This window comes from Melampsora larici-populina, assembly GCF_000204055.1.
Source record: "Melampsora larici-populina 98AG31 unplaced genomic scaffold MELLAscaffold_1, whole genome shotgun sequence".
In the NCBI taxonomy this organism is placed as follows: domain Eukaryota; kingdom Fungi; phylum Basidiomycota; class Pucciniomycetes; order Pucciniales; family Melampsoraceae; genus Melampsora; species Melampsora laricis-populina.
Window position 1 is genome coordinate 311,651 of NW_006768765.1, and position 14,280 is coordinate 325,930.

At 36.6% G+C, this 14,280-nt stretch overlaps 4 protein-coding genes across 4 annotated transcripts; 2 read left to right on the top strand and 2 right to left on the bottom strand.

The window, feature by feature from the left end:
- Positions 1-2,586: 2,586 nt before the first annotated feature.
- On the top strand, positions 2,587-3,651 carry MELLADRAFT_76224 (uncharacterized protein; the record flags this gene model as incomplete). The annotated part of the gene is made up of 2 exons (XM_007403443.1): positions 2,587-2,725; positions 2,813-3,651. A coding segment is annotated over one exon (318 nt), but the record flags the coding sequence as incomplete, so codon positions are not given.
- Positions 3,652-5,839: 2,188 nt separating this feature from the next.
- On the bottom strand, positions 5,840-7,322 carry MELLADRAFT_70378 (uncharacterized protein; the record flags this gene model as incomplete). The annotated part of the gene is made up of 2 exons (XM_007404107.1): positions 5,840-6,026; positions 6,122-7,322. One exon carries the CDS (start codon positions 7,285-7,287, stop codon positions 6,193-6,195), a length of 1,095 nt encoding a protein of 364 aa, XP_007404169.1.
- An 854-nt stretch (positions 7,323-8,176) lies between these two features.
- On the bottom strand, positions 8,177-9,671 carry MELLADRAFT_70379 (uncharacterized protein; the record flags this gene model as incomplete). Its single annotated transcript, XM_007404106.1, has 3 exons — positions 8,177-8,458; positions 8,542-9,312; positions 9,388-9,671. 3 exons carry the CDS (start codon positions 9,645-9,647, stop codon positions 8,437-8,439), a joined length of 1,053 nt encoding a protein of 350 aa, XP_007404168.1.
- A 174-nt stretch (positions 9,672-9,845) lies between these two features.
- On the top strand, positions 9,846-12,777 carry MELLADRAFT_70380 (uncharacterized protein; the record flags this gene model as incomplete). The annotated part of the gene is made up of 9 exons (XM_007403444.1): positions 9,846-9,923; positions 10,011-10,091; positions 10,192-10,298; positions 10,420-10,458; positions 10,540-10,551; positions 10,656-10,876; positions 10,947-11,156; positions 11,222-11,575; positions 11,674-12,777. 8 exons carry the CDS (start codon positions 10,053-10,055, stop codon positions 12,348-12,350), a joined length of 1,659 nt encoding a protein of 552 aa, XP_007403506.1.
- Positions 12,778-14,280: the final 1,503 nt, after the last annotated feature.

Below are 14,280 nucleotides of genomic sequence, written 5' to 3' on the forward strand. Positions count from 1 at the left end.
CTTGTAATTCAATTTCAAGTCAAAAGGTCTAGCATTTAAGGTGTCTTTTAAAATTATAACACAGGAGAGTGAATCACTTGAAGTGTTTCTCATTTCTGGATTCACTGCCATACTTTCTTGTGAAGTTTGAACACACACAGTAAGTTGTTTTTATCAAGTGTTGGGTATCATTAATTGATTACAACCCGGGAGTAGGAAGGATTTACCCAAAGATTCGAATTAGAACACTTTGTGTTTTTTTTCAATACGAGAGATTTTTCATTGATGGTGTTCTATATAAGCCAAAGATTTCTTACAACATATAGTTTTGAATGATGGAAGATTGGAAGGAAAAAGTTGAGAGAATAGTAAAAGGTATAGGAAAACAAGATTATATGAGAGAGAAAAGTTGAAGTTTGTAAGGAGATCAATAAGTGATTTGGATGGTTTGATTTGTGGTTTTCAAGACTTTACATTGTGTGTTTGAACTTGGGTTTTCTAATTCATGCCCCTAGATAGATAGCCCTATAAGATACATAGCCATGTGCTTTCTGAAAGGAATCAAGACACACTTAACATAATCTGTTTTTTTTTGGATGACGATGCAAATGAGTTAGAGCCTTTAGAGACAAATGTGTAGGATTTCTCAAAGATGAATGACCGATCAAGCTTCTTGATCGCATTCATACCCGATTTGGTGTGTCTGACTGAGCGAAAGAGTGGTTTGTTTGGTTTTGAAGATGTAAACAAAGAAAATTATCTAAAAACACTATTAAAAGCCATTCCCACTTTTCTCTTTATTCTTTTAGGTCAAATATCTTTCATTGGTCTAGTTCTTCTATTCAATTCAATTGGATAGGATACGATTTTGTCATCATCTATTGTTTCTTATATTCCATTGGTTTTTGACTACCGAATTGATATCAGGGTAGGCTTTCTCTAATAGTCGATGTGGATATTTGTTTGTGTCTTTTAAATCCAATTTTGAAGTTCAGAAGGCTTTTGGAGTTACAATATGTTTTTTTTAGCTGATTCCACAATTCTTTGTAAACCAAAGGGTAAACAAAAGCTAAATCCAAATAAATAACAAAGCTTCATCATCATTCATGACTCGTGATCCTTTAATCCGGTCAAGGAGATTGATTTCATTGTGTTTGTTGTATCTGAGTTGTGTTTTTTGTCAATTGGATTTCCATTAAAGTGGTCCTCTCGTCTTTTTCATTTGTCCTCTTCAGTGACTATTCTGATCTTGAATCGATTGATTTAAACAGACTCATCTACGAAAGAACCACTCCAATTCTCTTATTTTGCAAAGTTGGATTGGATTGATGATACGATAGAACTGAAAACTCCTTTAGAATCAGTAAACGATCATACCCATCTAATCTCAATAGAAATTGATAGATATCTCTGCTTTACCTCTCAAGCTCCGTTTGATAGAATAGTGACCAAACTTGAAGGTAATCAAGCTTACAGACATTCTCATAGATACAATTTCAATCTTCAATCAAACATCACTTCATCATCATCATCTCCTTCGACTAACTCATACAAATCTACGTATCACCACACTTCACCACACTTCACTTTAACCCTTCAACTGAGATTCAGACGAGTTTCGTTATCTGACACACGCACTGGACTTTAATCATTATCATCTTCTTCAAATCGAAGCTCCTCGTTGGTAACAGCCTCAAGTTGTAAACTCATCAAACGCTTGTCTTCTCTACCAAACTCGTCTTCGGTCAGAGCGAAATAGGTGAAATTGTCAGTATTCAATTTGAATACCATCCTAAAACTATCAATGTAAGATATCTTTTAACACATGAATCACAAACAAATCACTGATTGTGGGACCAATGATCTGTATCACTTTGAATCTTCTTCAGATTTGTTTGAGGTAAGTGGGCAAAGTTGAAAAAATCAGCTGAATTCTTTAAAGTTGGAGGTGGAGTTGAGATCCTTCAATTGGTTTCCCCATCAGATTTGATTCATAAAAATATCTCTCAACGACGATCCGATTTGATTTTCATTTTTATTGTAAACTCATCGATTCCTTTATAATCCATCATCTTCATGGTTCTTTAACTTGGTTTTTAAGAAAATCTTACTACACAATCACTCTAACAAGACTTTGAGATCATCTTTCACTTTCATCCAATCCATCATCACATTTTACTAAATTTCATCAATCCATCGTCATCGTCATCATCATCAACTTCGTTCGAGTTTAGTTCTCAAGCTTGATTGGGTATTTTCCTTAGATCGACCGTTGCTGATCATCATCCACCGTAGATTTACCACCATACATAGCCCTGTCTTTAATCTGTTATCTTATACACCAATCCTCGTGGGCTCCTTGACTGCCGACATCAACTTTCTCGATCTCCTGTTCTTTAACTACCTCCACATACATACAGTTAGAATTCAATTTCACTTGTTTTAGTTTCCTTTCTTCAACATTTTGAGTTTGATTCGTTTTTCATTAAGATCAAATTCATTTAAAATTGTTTTCCTCCAACTCTTATCAACCATTCATTCTCATTGTAGTCTCAAGCTAGATAAATAGCTCAAAACCTTCAATCAATCTTCTCCCTTTCATTCAAAGATATATATATATATATAATCTTTATCTCATCTCTTTCTTCACCGACTATCAATCAATCAATTAATCCATCCATCAATCACACTTGACAAAAACTCTCCGCTATCTCCCTGAATTCGAAATCTATCTGAAAAATAACCTGTCAGTTCGCTTTCCTCGTTTACCATTTTCTTTCAACATCTAATTCCTCTCGCTTTCATTCAGTTTATGCTGACTCTCCGGTTTTAGTCAGATAATCTATATCATATCACCACCATCACCATACATTCAACTAGACTTTATCGCTCTAAATCCTTTTGCCCCTTTGCACAATCGCACAAGGATATACACGCAAACACCCATCCACACACACACACACACAAACAGAATAATAACTCACCAAGACCCACACAGAGCTGTATAAGAACATAATATTATACTTGCCTGTCATCTTCTGACACCTACGCCGATCATCTTCGGTACCTTATCGGTCTCTTGTCAATTCATACATACCTTTCTCCATCATCACGTCAATTTGCAAAAGGATTGGTTGGGGTGGATCTTCAACAAGCCATTTTTTCTGTTAAATCTTGAACCCATTTCCTTGGTGGTCTATAAATTCCATCTCGAATCACTTCATCACAGGTTATCCCCTCAATCTCATCCAACTACACATTCGCATTTCATTCTACTCCGTTATTCTCTCACCACCCTTGCTCGACCGTTTGTACTCTTTGTGGTTTGCAACTCTACTTTTCTCAACCGAAACATGTCTCAAACCGCTCCAATGATATCACAATCGACTTATCCACTAACCGATGAACATTTACCAGAAAATCAAGAAGAATTTTTCTCAACTCATCATCTTCCAAGTCATCCGATCTTAAAGACAATCCCTTCACTCGAATTTCAACATCTTTATAATCGATTAAACAATTGGAATTCACTTCATTCTTATCGAACTGGAAATGAATATCTATTTCAAAATTATTATCGTGAAAGTAATTGTGGACCTGAGATCTTATGGGCTTTACCACCTATTCCAGAACAAAGAATTGAACTTTTAACCAAATCACAACCTATAAACAGTGAGTGTTTGAATTGTTTCCCATTATACATGGATCATTTTTCCTGAGCTGATGTTTTGCTTTGGAAACTTTAGAACCAGGTCCGATGGATGAACTTAAACGAAAAAGAGTAGTTGAAGAAGAAATTGAAGAAGATGATGATGAATCAAGTACACCAAGTTTGGGTTGTTCTTCACTTTATAGTGGACCGGTCTCTAGTACATCTGAAGTACTTCAACTTATTTCTCCTCCTGCTATCTTTGGTTTTAATTCTTTTGAAGAATCTCAAATCGATCATCATCATCAACAACAACAACATCATCATCATCATCATCATCAACATGAGCTTAAGAAACGTAAAACTCAATGTTATTAAAACTTCATTTAGTTGTATTTTCGGATTTTCTTTCTATTATCGATAGTAGCATTTTATACTTATCTAAAAACCTTTCTCTTCTCTTCTCTCTCTCTCTATTTACTGTTAAACATTTTATTTCTTTGACTTTTTTTTTCTTTATCATCTGTACCAACTTCATATGTCTTCCTTTTTTGTGTTTTATTTAAGAAATCAAAACCTTTTTTTCTCTCTTTCTTTGATTTTCTCTCTCTTTTTGTCTATCTGTGTAGCTGGTTTTAAAAGGAGGATTATGTTTTTTGTGTTTTTGTTTTTCATGGACTTTTCATTTGTTTTGTTTTCTTTGTTGTTGTTTTTTTTTACTTTGTTGTTCTGAGTTTTGGTTTTATTTCATATATGAAAGAACTTATTTGTTTTGATAAGATCTTGAAACAAATTTGGATTATCTTCACAAGGTTTTTAGTTTTTTTTTGTGATTTGTGATTTGAAAATTGAGATGTTTTGAGATATATTGAGTTTCTTACAGAACCAAGTATTGTACAATTTAGAAACCCACAAAAAAAACTAATTTCAAAATTAAACTCAAGTTATCTTTTTTTTGTGGTTGATTCAATTTTTCTGGAGCAGTCTCTTCCAAGCTTTCAAGTTGATTGTTGTTCCCCAGAAAAAGATGTGTGTCATACAGTTCCTCATACTGATTCATAAGCTGGGGTCCTCAAGCAACTTTGCTTATCAAGTGTGTAATCATCCATTCAGAACTCTCTCAAAGTCATGTAGGCTAGCCAAGTCGAAGAGGATTTCAGATAATTTGTTGGATATCATCAAGTCACTTTTGGGTCTTTGAGCTCAGCAATCAGCTTCCACATGACACAGTTGACCTGCAGCAGGGCCAGTTTTGATGAACCCGATGCGTTCTCTGGGGTCGAATCGGACTCCTGGTCATCCCAGATATCTCAAGGCCGGATCCTATCGGCTCGAAAATGATTCCGAATCCGGCCACCTCCAACTCCAAGAATCCTTTAATTATTCTTCATCAAATCAACCGATCATTCAAAACCCTCGCATCAAAACCTCGCATCAAAAACTTCAACACTTACTTTACCAGAATCTTAAAAAATCAAAACAAGAAACCCCAAAGATGACAACCGATTCAAGTACCAAAGTAATTGAAATAGATCTAGAAACACCTTCACCTACTTCATCTGTAACCCAAGACCATGATCAAGATTATCAAGAATTTTGTCATGTTTGTCATACGAACTTGGCGATTTATGGACCTATTAATTGTTTACATGTTACTTTGTGTAAGAAGTGTGCTATGAAACAAGCTACAGGTGGGAGATGTAAAGTAAGTAAATACCTAATTAGTTTTACATAAATTCTTTTGGTTTTTTGAACTTGATGGGTTTACTGATTCTTGGGTTTTTTTGGGGGGTTTGGCGTAGGTTTGTAAGATTCTTTTTTCTGAACTTAAAAAGGTTTTACAAGATACTTGAGAATCAAGATTCGACTTCATTTAATTTTAACAAAGTTTTAGATTGCAAATCAAGTTTTCTATTTTAAACATACATGAAGATTATTTTTGATTTGATTGGTCTCCTTGCTCCTTTTTTCTTTATAATTACACATTTTCTTTACATTTTCTATTTTGATAAAACCAAACCACTTTGTATAAGTATTTCATGGATTATTGAGGGCATGGAAAGCAGAGGAGATTATATACAAGATTTTCCTTGTTGGTGGTCTGTTTCGATACTCGATTGTAAGATCATTCTCGTGTTGTATACTTGAAAAAAGTCTTTATCTTCTACTCAACACTTTCTCTTTAGAAATCCTGACTCATAGGAAAAGGTTACAAGTAACTTTGAAATTCTTTACTTTTGAGGTTTCGCACACTAAAACTTACAGATGGTTAAAATTGCAATATTCCATAATTTATAAATCACACATCTTATACAAATCGAAATATAGAGAAAAAAGATTGGGGTCATGATTTGATACGGATCGTATAGGTCTTGTGATAGGTATGGCTTCTGTGGATCTACTCCAAATTCATTTTTTATAAGGCATGTTATGAGCTTCTAGATCCTTGGATAAAAGAATGGATAAGAGAATGTGTTTGTATGTTGTGCTCACCTTGAAAAACAGTTTCTGATCAGTCCAAGCAAGCAGAAGAAGCTAGTCTATCGCGCAATGAGGATGATATGTCATGAACGTGTGTGAGATGAGACAAGGTCAGGTGTGATAGATTTGCCTCCTGCAAGATGACTAGGAGAAATAGCAGCAGCTCGAGCGGCCTTGAGGTCTTTGGCCGCATTCTGACTTCGTCTGTTGATCACGTCCATGTACGATGTAGGTGCCAATGGATGTGGATAAGACCCATGATGTTCGGGAGATAATGAGCTGGTGTGAATAGACGGTTGTGGGGTAGGTTGTGAAGCTGTAGGATTTGATTGATGCCATGCTTCCCAATCAAGTCTTTTATCACCAATAGGTTCAGATCGATGTGAATTGAAATTCGAAGAACCATTTGAATCTTGATACTTTTTGTTATGATCTAATAAAGGCATCACTTTCCAAGCTTGAAAACAATAAAACATCACACCCACACAACCTAGTGAAGAAATAAAGATTCCATTCTTGGTAAATAATCCATCACGTTCCCATTGTTCTTTAAAAGTTGAAGATGATTGATGGTATCGGGATGAAAACCAATGATCATCATCATCAGTTGAAGTAGTATATCGATTGGTTTCATTTCTTGGATTAGATGATGTCCAATCCCATAACGAACTTGGATAAAACGGTCGATAAGGTCGATCGGAGGAGGAAGAAGAAGGAGGGGCACGAGAAGCACGGCTAGATGAGTTTGAAGATCTTGGCCATCCTTCACCTGAATTTAAATAAACTTGACGTCTAGAAGGAGATTTTAAAAGTTCATAGGCTTCTACAATCTTCTTAAACCGATCTTCTGATCCAATACTTTGTGAACCGGTTTGATGAGCTTTTGATGGATTTGTGGTGCTGCTGCTGGGAAGATGAGTGATTGAAAACCCTAGATCGGGATGATGGATTTTGACTAATTGATAATATCTTGATTTGATTTCAATCGTGTTGGCTGTTTTTGGTAAATGAAAGATTTCATAAGGTGTTGGATAAGGATGGTTTGGAAATGGAAAATTCGTTGGGTTTCTTGTGGTACTACTTGTGGAAAACTTTGTGCGTGATGGGGTTGGTGTTGATGATGATGATGATGATGAGATTATGTATAGAGATTGACAATAAGTTTTTCTAGTCATCATTTTGATTAAGGTGTTCTTTGTTGTACCATTTATTGAAAAAGTGTTGAGAATGCTGAGGAGCTCGATGGTGATGCCAGATGGTGATGTTGATTTGCCGGTGATCATAGTTTTCTGAATAACCGGTGCTTGGCAAATTGCAATCTATCACAGTCTGTGACAGCTACGTAATCCACATGTCATCAATTCATTGAAATTTGAAGATCGATCAACTTTTGGTTTCTTTCAACTTCAACCAACTCATTTCATAGATTCTGCGGGGCATTGAGGGGTCATATTTAACCATCTTCTACACAATCGGATGTGGTAAGAACCAGATAGGATACCATCCCCGTTCTGGCATAGCCTTCTTTTTTTATGAAGTGTGTCATTTTCCTGGCAAATAAAATAGAAAATCAAAACAAGTGGGGAAGAAATTTTATCTTATTTATTCTGATAAGGTTTTCAGTGGTAAAATGATGCTTTTAAACAGTTCAAGGCTACTAATTATTGGCAATTGAATAGAGGAAGCATGCTCATTGCTGACACGTATCTTATGAATCTGTTTGAGTTTGGATCTTGATATATATAGAAAGAATTGCAAACAAATAAGAGAAATTTAAAGACACGCAGTCATTTGAGCCATTGGACTCACCGGAGAGTAGTTCTTGGGAAAAGCTTTGAGCGTGAATAAGAAGGGGCAGCGTGCGCCATATTTCATCCCCTGATATGGCCTCATATCTCAAACTTGATCTTAGGAATGGATTTTGAGAGTTACCTCGTGTCACACACACCTGTAGGGTTGTACCAAGAGGCATTCTTTGACACCTATTTTCCATGATTCAAATTGGATTCCTGAACCATTATGGATCCATAAAAAACAGAGACTCGTTTGGCGTTAAGGAAATGTTGTGCTGAGAGAACCATATAAAAGATCACCTTACACATTCACACAATCCACTTCTCTCTAAAAGTGACACTCAAACATGATACAATGATACAAAAAAACGAGGGGCTCTGTTTGAAATCAAATCAAAAATAGAGAACAGAAAAAGTCAAACGAGATGATGGAAATGCAATACAAAATTTAGGCAATCTAAGATCTTAGTACAACTTCAAGAATCAAGTTTATGAAGAATAGATCACATCTTACACCGTATAAAGTGATTCTAATCAGATCTTCTTGGTCAACTCACTTAACAACAAAACCAACACCAAACGTCAGTATGTCTCGCTCTACTCTCGAAGAATATCTGGAAGAAAAACCAAAAAACTTACGGTACAGCTTCAAAAAGATCGGCTACTAAGCCTACATCAGCCACTTGAAAGATAGGAGCTTCTGGATCTTTATTAATAGCTACAATCGTTTTACTATCCTTCATACCAGCTAAATGTTGAATAGCACCACTGATGCCAACAGCAATATAAAGATCAGGTGAAACTACTTTACCAGTTTGACCGACTTGTAAAGAATTATCTGCAAACCCACTATCGACTGCTGCTCTTGATGCACCTATAGCTGAATTTAATTTATCTGATAATGGTATTAAGATTGAATCAAAGTTTTCTTTATTTTTAACTCCTCTACCACCTGATACGATTCGATTGGCTGAACCTAATTCAGGTCTTTCTGATTTAGTTAAAGTTTCGGATGACCAATTTGATATGATTTGACCAGCTTGAATTGATTCTAATTTTTCTATTTCAACTTCTCCTTCTGAAGTATCGGTAATAGGTTCAAAACTTGCACAACGTACTGTGATCACTTTTATGGAATCTTTACTTTTTAATGTACAGAGTGCATTTCCAGCATAAATCGGTCTCATAAATGTTTCTTGATCGATTACTTTCATCACATCTGAGATTTGTTGAACGTCTAAGAGTGCGGCTACTCTTGGAAATATATTCTTGGTGACTGAGGTAGTACCACCAACTAGATGAGTAAATGATCTTTCTTTGGTGACGTTGGCAATAAGAGGTGCAAAAGGTTCGGCTAGTACATGTTCTAGGTTATCGTCTTCTTTGACTAAAAGTTTTGAAATAGGTAATCTAAGAAAAAAGTTTGACATTAGCTTCATTTATCAATTTGATGGCGAGCTTGAGAAGGGAGATCGTCATACTTACTTCTTAGCCTTCTCAATAGCTTCATTCATTTCACTTGATTTTGATGATCCTACAATGATACCAGTGATACCTCCTCCTAATGATTTAGCCAAGTTTAAAGCACTCAAAGTAGCTGAATTGATTTTACCCGCCTTGTGTTCGAGAAAGACAAGAGTTGAGACATTACGAAATGATTGAGAGGAGGAGAAGGATCGATGAGATCCAATGATAAACCTAGAGTTAATTGAAAGATATTGTCTTGAGATTGGAATTGAAAGCATGTTGGTAATAAACGTGTGGTGATGATGATGGTGGTAGTAGCAATGAACTTGAAACGAACAATCAAGCATCGAGATCATAACTCCAACAAATTACTCGAGAGCTCGGTCTGTGCTCAATGAAATATCGGTACCGGATAATGAAGCTAGTCGATCTCACGTCACTGAGTCAGTGCTCTCAGAATTCACACTCAGGCTATTATCGATCTCATTCCTCAAACTGATCTTCTAGGATACTTCATCACATCACTTCCTCATAATCAACCAAGGAGAGATTCAGTGAGTTTTCAATCCAAAGACTTTGTAATATAATCAGAAAGTGGTGATGCTAATATCAAAGAGCGTTTCTAACACTTTGTACTTAAGCACACCACAAAGGTTCATTTTGATATAATCATCAATTCGGAAATGGACAAAATAGAAGCAATCGGGAGCTCGCTTGCTCAGGTTAGTTCCACGATTTGTTCATCTATTCTGTTCGATGTGTTTGAGTTTATTTTATTCGAATCGGAATGGTACCTGACTTGAATGAATTTCGATCCAACAGATCTCACTCTATGATATTAAATCATATTACAATCAAGCTAAAGCTGTTGTACTCAATTATACTGAAATGGAAGCTAAAGTTAGAGAAGCTACTAATGATGATCCATGGTAGATATGTTTTCTAAGTTTGATATATATATATATCTTAATCTGCAATCATTTGCGATTCATCGGATTTGGTTGTTGATTTATTGTGTGTTATCAACTTGATTGTTGATCTTGATCTTAGGGGTGCGAGTTCTACTGTCATGCAGGAAATTGCTCAAGGGTAGGCTTTGTTTTGTTTTGTGATTGATCACCTTGATACCGTATCTTTGGAGCTGAATTCATGACGTTCATATTTATACAGAACATTCAATTTGTAAGTTATCTTTTCTTGCGCGTATATCCACATATCTCACACATCGAAGTACTTATGCTGATCATCACGTTTAATTTGATGTGATCTTTTGTTTCTTTGGTTAGTCAACAATTTAACGAGATCATGCCAACGATTTACAAACGATTTACTGAAAAGGAAGCTCGTGAATGGAGACAGATTTACAAAGCCTTACAATTACTTGAATATTTGATTAAACATGGTTCTGAACGAGTCATTGATGATGCTCGATCTCATATCTCGATGATCAAGGTGTTGAGAAGTTTTCATTATATTGATGAAAAAGCTAAGGATCAGGGTATCAATGGTATGTTCGATTGTCGATGTCTGCTACATGATCATCAACTCACCTTCGTCCTTTTTGTTTCAATCAATAGTCCGTAATCGTGCTAAAGAGATTGCAGAGTTATTGTCTGATTTGGATCGAGTTCGTCAAGAAAGAAGAAAGGCTAAGGCTTCCCGTAACAAATATACAGGTGTAGGCAATGAAGGCCCGTCTTTCACGAGTGCTACTGGCTCCAAGTACGGAGGATTCGGTAGTGACACTGGTGGATTTTCCGGTGGCGGCGGTGGCGGCGGTGATGATTGTTTGTTGTTGATGAATCAAACTCTACCTGGTCAACATAGCAACTTACATGATTCATCTTTACAGGGAACAATGGTGGCGGTAGCAGTAGCCGCGACAATTATAACGGTGGTAGCTCTTCTTTCAAACAAGCAGATGATTTTGAAGAATATGACGCCGGTGAATGGGAAGACCGTCCGTCAGGTTCGAATGCACAAAAAACCGTCTCTCCTCCTCCAAAGGGAAGAGGCAGTATCAGTAACACTCGTGTATCGAGTGTGACTAAGAAAGCTCAAGAAAAGGCCGCAGTACCGGCTCCTAAAGCTAAGGAAGTCGATTTATTTTCCTTTGATGATGATGAGGATCAAGCTCCTCCACTTCCATCAGCTACCTCTTCTAAAGCTCCTACTTTGGGCGGGAACTCTTTGGCAGGATTGGATGGTAAGTTTGTATATGCTTTAGATTCGCAATTCGGACAATGGAACTTGAGGGGATCTGACCAACATTTCCTCGCCGCGATCACCTCTTGTAACTTAAAGACGACTTTGACGACTTTCAGTCTGCTCCACCAACGGTCTCTGGAGGCGCTTCTATAGCACAAACCAGTTCATCTCAGCCGGCTAGTAAGCCTGACGTCTTTGCGTTACTCAACGCTTCGTCCACACAAACTACTCAGCCTATGTCACAACAACCTGTTATGAATAATTTCTCGGCCTTTTCACCTACCTCGGGTCAATCCATGATGTCACCACCAGCCGGCCAACCAATGTCAAATGCGGCAATGATGCAACCTATGATGGGTAACGGAATGATGGGCAACGGGATGATGGGTAACAATCGAGCACCTAACATGGGCTCAATGAACCAAAGTATGGCCAATTTCGGCACACCTATGACCTCGTCGGCCAAACCACCTCCATCGGGGTCGACTGCAACTAAACCGACTAATAGTGCCAATTTCGATGACTTATTCTCATTTGCTGGTATGACCAGTGGAACGAGTGCTCAAGGAAACAAACCAGCGGCTTCTAAAGTTAGTATGGCTACGATGGCAAGAGAACAAAGTAGTGCATCGATTTGGGGTGGTCAAAATGGTAAACCGATGGGTTCAGTTGGTGGAGGAATGATGGGAACTCCTTTGAATCAAAATAGTAATCAATCTTCTAGCTTTGCTAACTCGACTTCTAATTCTAATAATGATGATCTGTTACTTTGATTAAATTGAATTACTTGAGTTGGGTTTGGAAATAGATTTGGAATTTTTGGTAAGAGATTGTAGAGAAGAGATTTTCTTTCATTTGTGTAGTCACAAGTTCGATTGATTGGGATACTTTGAAGATAAATTAATTAGAAAGGTTAAAGAATCATGTTTTATTTATATATATATATTGTTCAAGCACAGATGTTTTGCTGAATCTAGCTTTCATCTTTTTTTTTCTCTTTTCTTTTCTTTTCTCTGTTTTCTTTTCCTGATTCTTATATAATCTTGTTGATATATTGAAATTTTGTTTGACTTCTTTTTAAGAAATTATCAGATTGTCAATATGGTTTATTTTTCTTTACAAAACAACACAAAACAAAACAAAACAAAACTTTAAAGTTTATTTGAAAATTCCTTTTTACTTTCTCTGTCTATATCATCATGAAAGAGTATGTTTCCTTTTTTCTCTTCTCTTTTTTGTGTATTTATTTTGTAAATCTGATTATTTATCGCGCTTTCAAGATGGGTTTTTGGTTTTTGGTTATTTTACTACGTGACGGTGAGGGATGTCAATTGATTTTCTGTCACCGTTTCTTTCCTTTCTTTTTGGTTTTGGTTTAATTTCTTTGTTTTTACAATAGTGGCTCTCAAACCTGCCCCGGTTTTCAAAAAACCCAGTTGACCCAGTTGTTTTTTGGCAGTAACTTTGTGTATCAAGTTGACATTTGTTGACAGCTCCCAGTCAAAAATTCCACTGGGGCAACCGAGTTTTTTAAAACTGGGTTAGGTTTGAGAGCCACTAAGCATAAAATGAGCTTCAAAAAGTCTTTGGATTTAGAGCACGTTGGATGGATGCATCTTTGCTGAGTGCATTTTGAGATGAAGATGACAGCTACATTTTGGAAGTTGTGTTGAGCTGGTTTTGAGTTATAGACGGGCAATTGGGAATGCACAGGATGAACTACACTTTCAATGAAAAAAAATCATTTTAGGCCGCCAAACAATTCTAGTGACAGCCCCATCAAGACTTGTTTTTCAGCTGATGGAGGAAATTAAGATTGAATTTAAACTTGACAGATACTTGAGGTTTGAGCTCAGCATTTTGACAGCTGCGACAAACTTACCGCTTTTGATATCAAACTTTTGTCAGGATAATATCACTGAGTGACAATTCATACCAAAGCCTCTCAGCTCGCTTCTCTTGTACGTTGAGAACCTTGGAAGACAATCAAATAGCCCCTCACAAATTGGTATCAGGATGGCATCATCAAATTGGACCGCTCAGCTTAGACTTGTTGGAATACTTAGTATGATATCATGAGAATCATGTCGTATTCCTATCAACGTCTGTCAATGTGTGCTTTCCATCTTCATGCTTCTTTTCTCATTGTTCAATGTGTTATTCTCTCACTCAACGGATCCTGTTTAGTGCTTACATAACTGTTACATAACACATTTGTATATAGGCAACCAGGAGCCACAGCAGGAAAGGGTTCTCTTTTATTCACCCTTTCCATCTGCTTTACGTGCACTCCAGGTATGTCTTTCTCTTTTTGTTAGTCTCTATATAGTTGCTTCTATGAAATTGCAACCATCCTTTCCATCTGCTTTATGTGCGCTCCAGTTGATCGCAACAGGTTATGAGACCCATTCTCTACCAACTGTGTTGAAACCTTTAACTTCTCCTATTTTCTTGCTTTCAACTCAACTTGCACCAACTATATAAGGGTCCTGTACTGCTTATTGAAGTAATTTACAGTAAAACTTTATCTCATCTTGATATCGTCTTCTATACTACTCCATCTCTTCTTCTACATATTCATACAACTCTTTGATATCTTGATACAACTACCGTCCTCTTACTTCCAATCTGGATTTCCCACTTCTATACACAACTGTTGTATATTGGCCAACCTCTTCTACTATCTACCCAACTCGTATCTTC